Source organism: Chelon labrosus (assembly GCF_963514085.1).
Source record: "Chelon labrosus genome assembly, chromosome: 10".
Taxonomy (NCBI): Eukaryota; Metazoa; Chordata; class Actinopteri; order Mugiliformes; family Mugilidae; genus Chelon; species Chelon labrosus.
Genome location: NC_140360.1, coordinates 22,827,485 through 22,842,764, shown reverse-complemented (window position 1 = coordinate 22,842,764; position 15,280 = coordinate 22,827,485). Strand labels below are relative to the sequence as shown.

Genomic DNA, 15,280 nt, shown 5'->3' with positions numbered 1-15,280 from the left:
CAGTATCTGAGGCCGATGTATTTAAGAGGAGCCACCGTCTCCGTGTCTGTCACTTTTATCACTTTTGTTACCATTTCGACCACATGTCTGTCATCTCCAAGTCAGTGTAGTATCACACTCATGTGATTTTGTCAATCCTATTGAGTCAGCCTTATGCTTGCAGCCCCAACCCCCGCCGTGGGGCTAATTAAAACAATTTCAAGGACAAAGGAGGGGATCCTATTGTATCACCCAACCAGAAGTGCAACGGATACGGTGCCAGAGGGGCACAGTTGTCAAGGATTAGCGCTCCTTCGCTGGCGCAGATGGATATATCAGCCTCCCACCGCTGGTGATGAGTGCCTGAGTGGGACAACTGCCTCAAATGAGCTTTTAAATGTAGGAGCCAACCAGAGCGTGTCAGGAGGCTGACAGGAAACTAAGAGAATAGTCTGGTTTGGTTTCTGATTTACCTGTTGACTAAACCAGTTGTTCAAGACGCATATTTGAACATTGAGCAGCGATTTCAGTCAGAATTTATGCTGGTTTTCACTCATAGCTGGGGCGATGATTGGAATTAATATTTCCTGCATTACAATATTACACAGCTAACACTGAACGCACATTGATGATTCAATTTTAATGTAAAATATGACTCATACATTTATATTAAAAAGTACTTAATCACTCAGCAATTAAATTATTATTAGCTGTCCCCCACACTGAGAATCTGGAGACCAGTTTGTCTTATTTATGGGAAAAGAAAACCCTCCCAACACCCAGGTCTTTTTCCACATTCCTGAGCTGTGCAGAGCCCACCCCCTTTCTAAAACAGAAAGATCTGATGGTGACAAATCTTCAAACCAACTTCCTCCTCTTCCTTTCAACTCAAGTAATGGCCCAGTGAACTGGATTCTCTCTGTCCTGACTCACATCCTCTGTGCCATAATATTTATGCTGCCTATTCAGGAGCTGCCCTCATCAAACCGCTACATGAATCACACCACAGGCACCACCTCATTACATCCTGACTAATAGTCTGAATATTAGTCTGGGATCATGTCATATCAGAAACAATTGCGTGCTGGAGATTCACTTCCCACAAGCACAGTTATTTATAACGCCAGTTTTCTCTAACTTGCTTGACCGAGCGGAGCTTGCACATGAATCTGGGTGGAAATCTCACACAGTGAGGTGTTGACAGTCAGTGTCTCATCCATGCTTTTAAGGCATTGTTGTTATCTGTGTGGCCAGGCCATACTTATCTCACAGAAGGAACTGTATGTGAACAGAAACAATAGGCTTGATTGAGTGCATTCCCTGAAAGGTGTTAGGTTACATAGGCCTGGTCTATTTAATAGATTATATCTGTCTGAAGGGACTTTGCCACATGATCTTTACCACTCAGCTTCTTGGAAATGGCGCATGATTCATAAACTAATTAATTTTCTGCTATGAAATTGCGATAACAGGATCTGATGAGAGGCTGCATGTTGTGGGTCAAACTCAAACCAGGGTTATATAACGGAGTTTGAGATCACATGTATTATATTTGCTATGAAAATGAAAAGCAGATAATCAATTTTGATCATGAAGTGTCACGTCCAACTGTGAAAAACGTCAGAGTAGAGCACTGACAACTATTTAATTTGCATTTGAAGAAAATGAACCTCATCCATAAGCGATTGTACATCCATACATAGGCTCACATACCCCCTACTTGATTTTTGAAAAAAGCCCTCAATAATGCAATTAGCTTAACAAAGAAAATGGTAATCCACGAGCCAGTATGAGTGAATGGGTGGGATGCATCTGTAATGACCCGAGAGTGACTCTGAGAATGCTCCTGAGGAATTTTCACACCAATAAGCTCCAGGAGAGCTAGACTGAAGCAGCAACACATAATCTGTGGGCAGTGCAACTGGAAAAACAAAGCCAAAACAAACAAAAAAAAACCCTCACATTTCAAAACACACACTTCAAAAAGTTTACTTACTCCCGTCTTTGTCAAAGGTTAAATAAATGTGTGATTCTGAACCTGCTGGCCAACGTTCAAACAGTCTGTATTTACAGATATCAGTAACAGTATGATACATTATCAGACCACCAGCAGATTCATAGCTGGGGGTGGATTCACATATGCTAATAAAGCAGATGTCCACAGTCCTCAACACATTCCAGGCAGCCTATAAAAACAAAGCGTCTTTCTTCCCCAAGGAGCAGCGCCCCATCTCTGACTGTCTCCAACCGTCACAAAGCTTCATATAAACATTCAGTGTTATAACCTGATGGTCCCAGCGCCGCTCGGCCCCTACCTGGAACTGCCTCTAAAACAGCCGCGGCAATTTGAGACTAATCAGAGCTCGCCCTCATTTTGGGAGCGTGTTTGACCAAGGTGTGGGTCCTCGTCTGAAAACTTTCCATGACACTGGAAGTTTCGGGCCACGTCTCCGCGCGTCTCTGCTGTCCACTGTGCCCGACCCCTCCACCCAAATTCATCAGCCATTGTTTTCCCCGCAGAGGCATTTATGATGTCACTGCAAACATAAGCTTTGTCCTCAGATGAAGGATCAGCCAGGGTTCGTGCCCTCGTGGGGTCAAACAAACAGCAAATATGGACGGACTATGACTTAGATCGTGGGGTTGGGTGGACGTTTCTTCATTTAGAGAAAAAAAAAAAAAGGATGGGTATGGACATTTTTTCCCACTGGTAAAAAAATAAAAAATTTGTAGCCTGAATCGTATTTTCTCTCCACACCATATTAAAATGAAAAACATTTCCTGGGTTTGTGCCACTGATTGATTCCCTCAATGACTCATCAATAATAATGAAAGGTATATAACACTACAGAAACCTAAAACAAGATGCAATAAATATATTCCAGGCTACCCTAATGAACCAAAAATATTTTCTGTTGATAACAATCCCATACCATTTATAGATTTTGTGAAAACAAATACGATGAAAAAAACGTCTGCAGTATTTAGAAAGCAGTTCAGTGTTATACTTCTGAATGTCAACAATACCTGGTGTTTAACTTCCACTTCCACCGAAAGACTTTATTTTGTTCATTTATTGCATAAGCATTAATGCGGCACCGGTGTCTGTGTGCATTAAGGGCTTTGAAAGAAGGCAAGGTAAACAAAGGCTTAAGCACATACACATGCATGTGCACGCCTACACACACACACACACACATACACACTAAACAATGGGTTGTATGTGTAAAGATCAGATTTCCATCATGTTTGTTTTTTTAGGATAAGGCATGTGTGAACAAAGAAAATATTTTGCTTGCTCGTTGCCATCTGTTGAAACCGGTGGAATTTCAGAAAGTTGTAAATAGGTCTGTTTGTCCTCACACAAAGTAACACAGGAGTATTGATTTAAAAGTTGACCGTGTAAGTTGTGAATCCAGCCAAGTGCTTACAACTGACATTTACTCATTCTCAAAGCCCAATCAATCAAAGAAATAAACATCTCTTCATGCAGGGAATTCATACTCGAATCATTACTGCAGTTCTTTGCGAGGTTAACCTAAATTACAGAATGCTTAGGAACAATCTAATCGCTCTGTAATGGCAGGCTGATGACAGCAAATGACGAACCACACAAAAAGTGACGGTCTCGCTCTGCAAACTATGAGAATGCACACAGAGCAAACACAAAGCAACATGCTGACATGTGAAAACGATCAGGGGTCGTCACAAAACCGGGCATAAAATAACAAATATGCGCACAGCCAAACCTGACAGGCCCAACACCAACACTTAGCCAGTGTTCCCAGCATAACTCGCATCCCGAAAAATATGGAATAAAAGAAAACAATTGGGCGATTGTCCCCCTCCTCGGTACATGGCACCGTGTGCACGGCCGATACCATGCAAACATTCATTTGTTTAGGGTTAGTGGCACAGAAACAAGACAGGAAAACAATGGCTAAATGTCTTTGTTACCGAATCACAAAAGCTGATAGCTGGTTATTTGCATTCACGAGATCACAGTCAGCGCTCATTGCTAAATGGTGAAACCCGCATTGTCATAAAGGGAATAAAGGGACATTATTATAAAAGGCACTGGCTCTGTGTTGAAGAGCAGGAGATACTGTAGCCTTCTTTTGTCCACTAAAGGACTTTTATGGGCTTTGGTGCTCTCGCTGCAGCCTATTGGCTCAAAATTAACTTATTTTTCTGCCCCCTGAGGACTGGTTTTAAACTCTGCTTTCAGTCTTAAAGAAACAACAACAAAAGGGGGTGTCAGAGTAATGCTTCCTGACAACCCAAGATAGACAAAAAAGGGCAAAAACAACACACTGAATACCAAATGAATACCACAAAAAAGTGACATAGCTTGCAGAAGGTGTAGGAATCTCAAAGCACATTGAAGCAGCTATAAAACCTTTATGATTTCAGTAAAAAAAACATATAAATAAAGAGAACAAAATGTGTAATATGAAACATACACCTTCACCCAGAGGCGAACTAATCTTAAAGCTGGAGTTTGCCCTGAAGTGATACTATTGATTGCACTCTACAATAGCCTAATAATGTCTCAGCAAATAATCACATTGCATTCAGAAGGGCAAATTAAGGTGTCTTTCTGTTGCTCGGCAGCCCGATCATATCTTGAATTTCTATCACACAGACAAAAAGAATTGAACAGAGACAAGATAAAAGCCTCCAGTGTACCAAGAAATCAAACATCACTTAAGATGTCAATAGTGTCACAGCGCAAAAGATGCCCGCATCGGAAAAACAAATCCATATCAATACTTTACCAATCAGTTAATTTCATTAAGGCACTCAATGGCATTTACTGACGGGATAGCAAATTGTGGGCAAACAAAGCAAAGGTCAGAAATGTATTGTTGAACCGAGTGTCAGGAGCAGAGTGTGAAAAAACTGCTAGCACTCAGTGGCTCTGATCAAAGAAATTAACATAGTAAATTCATTTATTTTACAACCCCTTGACGTTTTCACACAATTTAAAACACTCTTGCTAAAGCTCCCGTGTGATAGCTCTGCTTGTTGACCTCCTATCACCTGCTACTTTCTGGTTCTGTTTATGTCCAGAAGGAATGCATCACAACTTACGATTTCTTTAAGCAGCTGTGAGTGGAAATTGCTTTTTGGGGAGACATTTATGACCTCATTCAAAGGCTGACATCTCAAACACAGGAAGGAAGGAACTGAGAAGTGCCATACAGTATCGTGAGGTGCGTTTAAAACTCCTGCTGCCTTTCCCAAAAAAGAAACTTCAACCTGAGCCTGCTGATAAAAATGGAGGCTGTTTTAAAATCTAAAAACAAACTAGGGCATGTTTAAAAGCAGGTGCGATTATCGTTCATTCTTTACTCACCCACACACAAAAGATTAGGACGTGCGTGATATTAACATGCCACACTTTGCAGCAGTTCAAATTTTAACCCCAAGCAAAATCTCTAAAGGAAAATAGAAAAAGCACTTAACCCAGCCATGATGTCACATGTGGAACAGGAGGGAGGAGAGAGGGGGGCTCCCTTCCTCAAGGGTGCTCAGGATTATGGCCTGGAAGTCTGTTAGATAATAGATCAAAGAGATACACCAGAGAGCACTTCTTGCTTTTCCCACATAGCGATCATCTTCATGCATAATGGAATTCCAGGAGTTTTTTTTTTTTTCTTCTGCTTTTGTTTTTGCAATTCCATGTGAAGATGAGGTGACACACTTTGGTCCTAAAAATCACACGTAATCTTCAAAAGCGCTACTGATCACTGGTGCTATTAGAATACAAATGTGAGCTTGAGTCCAGGTACTGACAATGCAACAGGATAACGTCCCAGTTCATATCTGATGTAAACTGAGAGCTCTTTATGGACTACTGTTTTACACTATATGTTCTATATGATAATTTTTCTGTAATTAGTATTAAGATGTGGACCTTAAGTGGCAATAATATATCAAATGTACCACATTCATAACTTTACTTAAGTAAAAAATTATTCTCAGCAAAATGTCTGTAGCCAGCAGTTAACCTAGCTTAAAATGGTATAAACTTATATAATTTATATAAAAAAAGTTCACCTTTACTTCTAATGAACAACATTTATGTTCAAAATTAAAGTTAACCAGCTGGTTTATCTTTTGAAAGAATCAGGCTAGCAGATTCCTTGTATTCAGTCTTTATGCTAACTAAAAAAAAGGACTCCATAAGTAACAGCTAACCCTAACTGGGATAAATATTGTGGAACCTGAGAAATGTAAATTCAGCATGCAGCAGACGTTAGTACAAGTAATTCAAAATTGTACTAAAGTAAAATGCAAAGAGTTAGCTGAGCTAGAAAATGGGGTTAAACAGCTGCTTCCTTGTATCCAGTCTTTGTGCTATGCTAAGCTAACAGGCTTCTGGTTGTGTATGGTGGAATTAAAGTATTAAGTATTTTTTTTAGGTGAATGTAAAGTGTACCATAAAGCTGTAATATTAAAGTATCTCTAAATTATATATCACAAGTTAAAGTTAAAAGTTTTGATTAAGTAAAACTGAATTATTAGTGAGGCACAGACAGTTAGCTTAGCAACTGAAAACAATGTGAAAGCGATTGATTGAACTTGTTTAACAGCAACAAACAGCATGGTGTCTGTTCAAAACTAAAGTTAGATAACTTGTCTCCTATCATAGGGCAAAGCCGGGCTAAACTAAGCTAAAGGCTACTGGAGACAGATTAATAACCAAGGACAGAAGAACAGCTTAATTTTTGCATCTAATTTTTAGCCAACATTTATAAAAATGTCCAACTTTTAATCTTTCACCTAGCTTGCAGCCCTAGCTGTTGGACAAATATGGCAGAATTAAACTTGCAGTACTTTTCTGAAATGTAAATGTAACAAAGTACTATAATATCTTTAAATTATACACGGTGCAGTTCAAAACTGTACTCAAGTAAAACAGAATTAGCAACGAAAAGCAGGTAGTTTAGCAACAGAATACAGTATGAAGCAGCTCGTTTGGATTTCTATAAATGTGATAAATCTGACAATTTAAATGCCAATAAACAATGTTTATGTTGTTTGTCAGCTAAGTTGGCTAGTCTGTTTCTTGTCTTCAGACAAAACCAGGCTCGCTGTTTCCTTGAATCCAGGCTCCATGCTAAACTTAACTAACAAGCTAACGGTGGCGTCATACTTTCTTGGCCAATATTTCTTAAAATCTCAACCTAGAATTTAAATATTTTACCCAACTTGCAGCCCTAGCTTTCAGTATGGTGGGATTAAAAGCATTTTTTTGTTATATAAATGTAAAATGGAAGTACTAAAAGTATCTCTAAATAGCTCTTAAGTTTAACAATGATTTTTTTTTAAATAATGATATTATAAAAAATACATTTTTTAATGAAACATTGACAGGGTCCAAGGACACCATAAATGTGTACTGTGATTAGTTATGTTTCAAATTCTGAAACCCAAACCAACTCAAAGGTGCAGGCAAACATCATCATCATCATCATCATCATCATCAAGCGACTTCATCCGAGTATGTGGCCATGCTGAGCCAGAAAAACATCAGCAGAGCCATTAGGGCTGAGAGACGAGAAAGAAATCAATGGTCAGGCGTTCACAGGCGACTCCTATTCAGGTGCAGCATCCACTCTCTGCAAAATACTAAGTGCTGAAGTCTGAGTGTAAAAAAAATGACCAGAATAATAGATAGCAACAAGCAAAACAGGCACTTTATTGAAAAATCTATTGAGAGAGCAACTTGGCTTTTAGAAACCAAGACCTTGATATGTAGCCTAATGTTTTCTACAACTGACATCTACTTCATAGATTCAGAGTGAGGACTTGAAAATATTAATCAAAAACCCTAAACGTACTGAATATGTATAAACAATACTACAAAGACTGCAGTACTCCACAATTTCAGATGAAACTTCACCTTCTACTCGTCGTTCTGCTGCCACCTTATGGGCAAACGGGGGAAATGCATGGCTCAAATATATTTATTCAGTTTCAAGTTAAGTTCATTTGTTTCAGATTTTATTTGTCTTTATGTTGCTGTGATGTGCCAAAAACAAACCTTATTTCAACTAAATAACTAAATTATTTAAAACAAGGTGTTTGTTTTAACTTAAAAAATAAAATCGCATGAAATTATATCCAAAAGAATTAACCTTCGTCTTTAAACGTTATTCAGTCTTAAAGTTCTATCATTCAGGATCAAACGATTGTGCTACTACAGTAATGAATTACTTTAAAGTCTGAAAATAATTAGTCGACAATATTGTTATTTCAGTGGTTACCTTCAGACCTACGAGTTAATTATGGGCAAAGAAATAGCTTATGATGCAGTTATAGTCTATTCGGTTTTAGAGAAACAAACGACACCCTCAATCACTGAGGGATTCCTTCCAGTGTGTGTGAATCTGAGTACAGTGTGTGAGGAGAGAGCTGCTCTATTGCACTCTGCTGTTGTGAAGCAGACACTATTAGTGGAACGCCGTGGATGACCACGTTCTGGCTGCCCAGGCTGATGTTTGGAACCAGTAACGCACTTTCCTCACAGGGTAAGGCACTCTCCTCGATCATCACTGTCCCTGCTGCCTTGGACATGTCCATGTCAGGGGGAGTACCTGTAGTGACCAAGGCGGCGTTCCCTTCCGTCACCACTGTGACTTCTGTGCCGCCCTCCTGGATCAAGGCATTGAGGCCTTCCAGTTCAGAGCAGGTGGTGATGTAAGTCTGTGTGTTGCTGCTGGAGTCCTGAGCGGTTATGGCCGTCTGCAGCAGGGCCTGGTGGAGAGGGTTGTTGGCGTCTTCAGGGCTGAGCTGCGTCAAGAGGACTGTCTGGGGTTCAAGGGCGCCTTCTGTGGTTTGGGACGACCCGAGAGGTTGCATAGGAGCCAGCAGGTTGACCTGCTGGATCATAGAGTTGACTACCATGTCTTGGTTTTCTGGGCTGAGCAAGACCATGTTGGTTTTGTTCTGACTGTCCCCACCAGCTGGAATTAATGTATTGTTGTGGCCTAAAGGATGAGATACAATGATTTTAAGCTGTGTATTACTGTAAGGAGCCATTGAGCTAGATGGCATAGGAACTTCAAGCTGGGTGTTGTTCTGTGACACTGTAACAGGGACCAAGTTTACTGCATCTGCTGGGGTGGAGAGCTGGAGCTGCAACACACTCTGACTGTCTCTATGTTGCTTCTTGTGGCTCCGCAGTGAGTCCTCCCTCACAAACGAAGCGTCACATGAGTCGCAGCAGAAAGCTCGAGCTGCATCTAGTTTGGCCCGATATCGGGAGCTGACAGGCTTTGGAGAGTCACCACCTCCACTTTTGCCTCCACTTCTGCCACCCTTCCCTCCGCTGCCTTTCTCAGGCTTATCCGAGTGGCACTTCTTTTTGTGAATGACGAGATTGCTGCGTTGCTTGGAGGCAAAGTTGCAGAAGTCACATTTAAAGGGGCGCTCCTCTGAGTGGATCCTCTCGTGGACTTTGAGCGCCCCCTTGCTGGAGCAGGAGTAAGTGCACTTGGAACACTGGATGGGCTGAGTGGGTTGGTGTGCTCTCGAGTGTTGCCGCAGAGCGGTCTTGTTGGAACACTTGAAATCACAGTGCACGCAGTGAAAGGAGTTCTCTGTGCCGTGTTTGATCTGAATGTGGGATTTCAGGTTGCCTTTCATAGCGCAGCGGTACTCACAGAAGTCACATTTGTAAGGCTTTTCACCAGAGTGAATCCGGATGTGCCTCTTCAGGTCTGAGTTGATTTTGAACTTTGCGTCACACTGTTGGCACTGGAAAGGTGCATCCCCTTAAGAAACAAAAAGAAAGTAAATTAAAAGACAAAAAACTACTATTACTGCAGTCTTTAAAACTGATTTGATTACCTACCCGTGTGGGAGCGGAGATGCACGGTAAGCTGGCTGGAGTTGCGGCTGGCATAAGGACAAATCTGGCATTTAAATGGCCGTTCATCATAGTGGATACGCAGGTGCTTCTTCAGGCTGCTGCTGTCTGCTGCTGCATAGGAACAGTGTTTACATTTGTGTGGCTTCTCACCGGTGTGCGAGCGGCTGTGCATGTTGAGCTTGTCTCGCCGGCTGAAGCGCTTGTGGCACAGCTCACATTCAAATGGCTTCTCACCTGGATGGCGGACAGAAAAAAACCCCCAAAAAAACTGTAAACACCAGGTTCTAATGGGGTCTTTCAACTGAATAGCATATGTACGAGGCATTAGCATACCGGTGTGGGTTTTGAGGTGCCGCTCCATGTCTTTTTGGCCATACTGCGTTTTAAAAGTGCAGCCTGTAGATCGAGAACAAATATGTGTGTAGTCTGCACTTGTGGAAAGTTCACCTAAAAGTGTACTAAATAAATAAAATGAATGGCAGGACGTCCAGTTCCCCCTGCTTGGAAGCTCAAAAGAAAATAATGTGTTACAGTCATAAACAGCAAGAGGCTCCAACCTGAGAAACAGCAGCTGTGTCTCTTTGAAGTCAGGGCAGGTTTTAATTTTTTGGAAGGCGTTTTCTGTGCTTTGGTCAGGATCTTTTTGACGCCTCTCATCACACACGTCTGGTAGGTCTCCTCAAAAACAAACTCAGTGCTGGAATCTGAGAAGGACAAGAATATGAGAGGTGCAAGCTATGTTTTCATGTAGATTACAGGCAACTAAAGCAGCAGTAGGGTGTGTAACCTGTGAGAGCGGCCGTCGTGGTAGTGGCTGGTGGATCAGAGGTGAGCAGAGAACATCCATTTTGCTTATGAGCGACAAAGACCTCATAGTTATTGTACTGCTGCTTGCAGAAGCCACAGATGTGGATGTCTGGGCTTACCTCCACCACAAGAGAATGTCCTGCAGAGGGAAGAGGAAACCACGACTTCAGTAGGATGGTGCATGATACACATTAAAGAAACTTACAACAAGATGCCTGCACACAAAAACTACAACATGTCAGAGTGTAGGTCCATTTAAGAAATGATTCTTACAACAGTTCCCCTTTACCTTCGGCGTTGTATGTTGCCATCTTCGAGCTTGTTTTGATAGAGATCAGCTCATTTTCTGCCTCCTCTGAGCCTACACGGCATCCATCGTGGCGTCCAACTGCACAAACTCGCGTCAAAAATGCGACCAGTAAAACTATTCCATATTTTAAACTGTTAAAATCTGTCGCGGTTTGGATATCAATTGTAATAGAAAAAATTACTTCTCTGACTACACTGGATTTTACGACAAGCTACGCGAGGTTTGCGGCAGCGGAATAAGCATGCGTTTACGTGTGACGTCAGTGTTGCATTCAAGAGTATAAGAAAATCAAACCGCCACATTCGAACAATGAGGACAACACAATAAAAGCGGCGCATTTTTTCTCTTCATGTCTATTTTACGGTTATAATCTCACAGAAGAGCTCTTGACTGTTTTAACTATAAGAATGAGATATATCGTTTAAGGATAATTATTCAAGTAAATGGGCCGCAACCGTAACTCTTGACGTTAGGTATACAAAAGCACCTGAATGCAGCATTACTATATTGTAAAGAGTTGGATTCAGGAACAGCACAATTTTTTTTAAAGTAAAAAAAAAAAATCTTAAAAATATATTTATTTATGCTTTAAATGGTGCAAGCGCTACTCATTTAAAAAAAATATATATATATGTTAAATTGTATTTTAAATGTTATTACGTCTAAGGGAATGTTTGCCTCGTAGAACGGGAGAACGGGACGACTGTTACCTCTTCGATTCCTGAGGGCCTAGCAATACACATACTGCCACCTGTCGTATTGGAAGCTTCACAATGGCCTACCAAACGAGCTAAAACCATTCGTTTGTTTGACAAACATAAATAATATTTAATTCAAAATGACGCCGGCACAAATTTTAGCTTTGTTGTTCATTGTTTGCAACGGCGTTAGCATATTCCTGAATATAGCTTCAGCACTTCCTGTTGTACCTGCCAGCGACTTCAAAGACTATTTCTGTGATAGGTAAGCTTTGTTGCAGGCCCCTTAAACACACAAATACACACTACCATTTTCAAGTAAGACCAATTTACTGGGTTGTTGGGGTGAGTGAATGAGAATGCCTTTTTTTTTTTTTTTTTTGTTATGCCAGAGCAGTTGTGCTGGTGTGAATAAGCCATGAAAGTGACTGACACACAGCTCCATTTTCAGTGGCAGGTCCTTAACTGCCTGATTGCCACTGTGAAGCTCAGGAATTTCCTTACGCTGACTTTCCCGCATGGCAAAGGCACAGGACTGATTCCTTCCCTGCTGAAACAGCAAATCCTTGAGACAGACAGGAGGCACACACACACACACACACACACACACACACACACACACACTGTACTTAAGCAGACAAGGCAGACACACACACACACACACACAGTTGCAGGGCCTTTCATTGCCTGCCCACATGAATGTGAAGTAGTCGATTATCGCTGTCGTGGAATTAGATTATTTTTTTCCTTTCGTATATTCACATACTTATTTGTGTTTATGTTTTTATTTTTGCGATTTGATGACACTGTTCAGAGGGGGAGAATACACAAAGAGGAGTTAATTAAATAAATAATTAGATCTGACCAAAGCGTGTGCAAATTATATGCACATAAATCCCCCACAGACTCAGTATAGTTAAATGTACATCAAAAGAGCACATTTACATGTGACAGACAAATGACTCAGAGATGGGGTAATTAAAAAGAAGACTTATGTTATCCCCCCAGAAAGGAGAACAGGGCCAGTATGCTCTCTGCTTTGATCTGCTCTTCATTTTTTACTGTCACAAGAATTGCTTTTTTTTTCCTTTTTTTTTTTTTTAAACTCTTAACACTTGAAGCTTACGAGTCTCCTCCCCCTTATGATTGAGTAGTTTGGTCTCTTCATTTATAAGCCTCAGCTGTGACACAACACCACACCGGCACTGAGAGTATGAGGCATTAGTGCCGCGACAAACGGTGAGGGATCATTTTTAAATGAACTGATAAATCATTTGATATATCAGAAAAATAGTGAGAAATGCTTATTGCAGTTTCCCAAAACGGGATTTACGCATTAAAATAGCATTTTATGTATGTAAAAACTGGAACCGCTCCAAAAATATATCGCAATTGTTGCTATTTTTTCAGTTTAATTTCAAATTTATACACAACACCAGTCTCTACTTGTTGAGTTCCCTGCTTGCTCCACTTCTCGTTATCGCTATGAAGCAATAAAATCATTTTCAGTTGTATTTGGAAACAAAGTATCATGTGGACCTCCAGCTGTGCCAGTCCTAATTTGTAGACATGCCCCTTTCCCATTCATCGAGACACCCGTGTATTCAGTGAGTGATGTAATGTCCCTCTTTTCCCCAATGAGACAAGGGCAACAATAGGGGGGAGTGCCTCTGTCACATTATTTCCCCCCACCGAGGCACGCCAGCTGCTTACAGTTGCTTAATGGCTACGAGCTGTCACAAGGCATCACAGCCCGCTGCCACACAGGAGCGGCAGATGCTTTAATTGCACAATGACTTGTAGGTTGTCAACAGCAATTATACCAGGCTTCCACCTGAGGGCACCCGAAGAACGCGGTCTACTCAGTTCCCTGACACAAGCCCCAAAAGCTGGCTGCTACGCATAAACCTGATCTCCGAGTCTTGCGCCTGTCTCCAGACGCGCAGATTCCAAGTCTCCTTTTCAGCCTAATGCTTTTGCCATGTGCTGCAAAGATCTGGGCAGGGTTGTCAGACAGCAGGCTCCGGACCCCAAAATCATATTTAGATATAAAATATTTATCTGGCTTTGTCACCTTAGGGCCCGCTGCTCACCGTGCTGCGGCAGGTCGCGGTGTGCAGAGTTTGAGTAATTTTGCTCATTATTAATTCATGTCATTTTTTCCCTTTTTGCGTTTCAGGGGAGGCTCATTCGCCGCTGCCAGTCCGGAGATTATTATCATTAAGACGAGGCAAATAAATTGGTGAGTTCAAAGCTCTGCTGCAACCTGCTTCAACCCATATTTGTTCCAGTATGTTTGTGGTTTGTTGTATACACTCGCACCTCCCTTCATTAGGTACACTAGTGAAAACGAAAGCATTGTCAGTTAACAGTCCTGCCTTAAATTTTAGCTTCATAAAGGTTATGGCATTCAGTACTTTTCTTTTAAATAACAGAGAGAGCTGTTGATTCAACTGTGTTTTCATTTTGGAGGCTTTGGTTTGTAGTACTAATCATCTGTGTTGTGTTGTATGGACACATGCTTATGTTATTTTGGCAAGCCCATTTTAGGCCAGGCTAAATAACAGAAACACTTTTGTGTTTTATTTAATACAGTTTCACTGCACCACTAACTATTCCACAAAATGATCATACAGTTGAATTACCACCTTCTCATGCAGTTTTAACGTAAACTGAACATCATAACAGTCATGAAAAGCAATTTGGTGCAGCAAAGTTACATTAGAATGCATCTGTGTTCACCAGTGTACCTAATAAACTGGCAGGTTCTAGTTCAAGTGTACATAGTTCTGAGACGAAAACTGCGTAATACGCTTGTGATCCATCCTATTTATAGAGAGTCCAGAAATTATAATCAAGCCACTCAGAAACCAAACACACATAGTGACCTTGTCTTCGGGTCATGTCAAATTGAATGGGTAAAAGATGTCCCGTGTCCTGTGTTTGTTTTCAGCCACAAGACAAATTATACACACATGTATGAATTCCTTTGGTCAACAGCTGCCATCTCAGCATCAGATAAACCAGAGCCAAAGTCTGGGAGCCATCAGATGCCTCCGACACTCCCACTTTATCATATAAAAAGACACTGTACACAGGCGCGCGCGCACGTACGGGCTGGACCCGCACGCGAGTGCAGCCGTGCTGCACACACAGAGGCACACATGCTCACACGCAAATCAGCGCTATGCTCTTTGTATCTGCCAACTGATGCAGATGATAGAGGCTGCAGATGAGGGCAGGCTAACCGGAGACTGGAGGGTACATGTGGCTTCGTAGACAATAGCGGGACACAGCGTTAGAGGAGAGTATTAAATCCTGAGAAACATGCTGGGGTATAAATAATAACTTTCAACCCTTTTTTAGATGTTTCTATATAAAATGGTTAATACTGTTGGGTATTAAATTTTTGCTGATAAAGAAGCGTGCACAAATATTGCCTAGCAGGTATATAAATATGAGTGTCATGTAGAAAAAAGTAGGAAAACTACCTTTCATGTCTCTAACTTAAAATCAGATCGAAACAGAAGTCATTTTTGTGGAGTCCACTTCGGAGAGAAGGCACTGTAGGCGTCTTGTATTTTGCTGTAGTGTCAGCAGGGG

At 41.3% G+C, this 15,280-nt stretch overlaps 1 protein-coding gene across 1 annotated transcript; it reads right to left on the bottom strand.

The window, feature by feature from the left end:
* Positions 1 to 7,636: 7,636 nt before the first annotated feature.
* Positions 7,637 to 11,088, bottom strand: zfp64 (zinc finger protein 64 homolog (mouse)). The gene is made up of 6 exons (XM_084553582.1): positions 10,959 to 11,088; positions 10,650 to 10,808; positions 10,420 to 10,566; positions 10,196 to 10,258; positions 9,845 to 10,096; positions 7,637 to 9,764 (listed from the first exon to the last, which is right to left on the bottom strand). The coding sequence occupies exons 1-6, from the start codon at positions 10,978 to 10,980 to the stop codon at positions 8,347 to 8,349; spliced, it is 2,061 nt and encodes a 686-aa protein (XP_084409708.1). The 5' UTR covers positions 10,981 to 11,088; the 3' UTR covers positions 7,637 to 8,346.
* Positions 11,089 to 15,280: the final 4,192 nt, after the last annotated feature.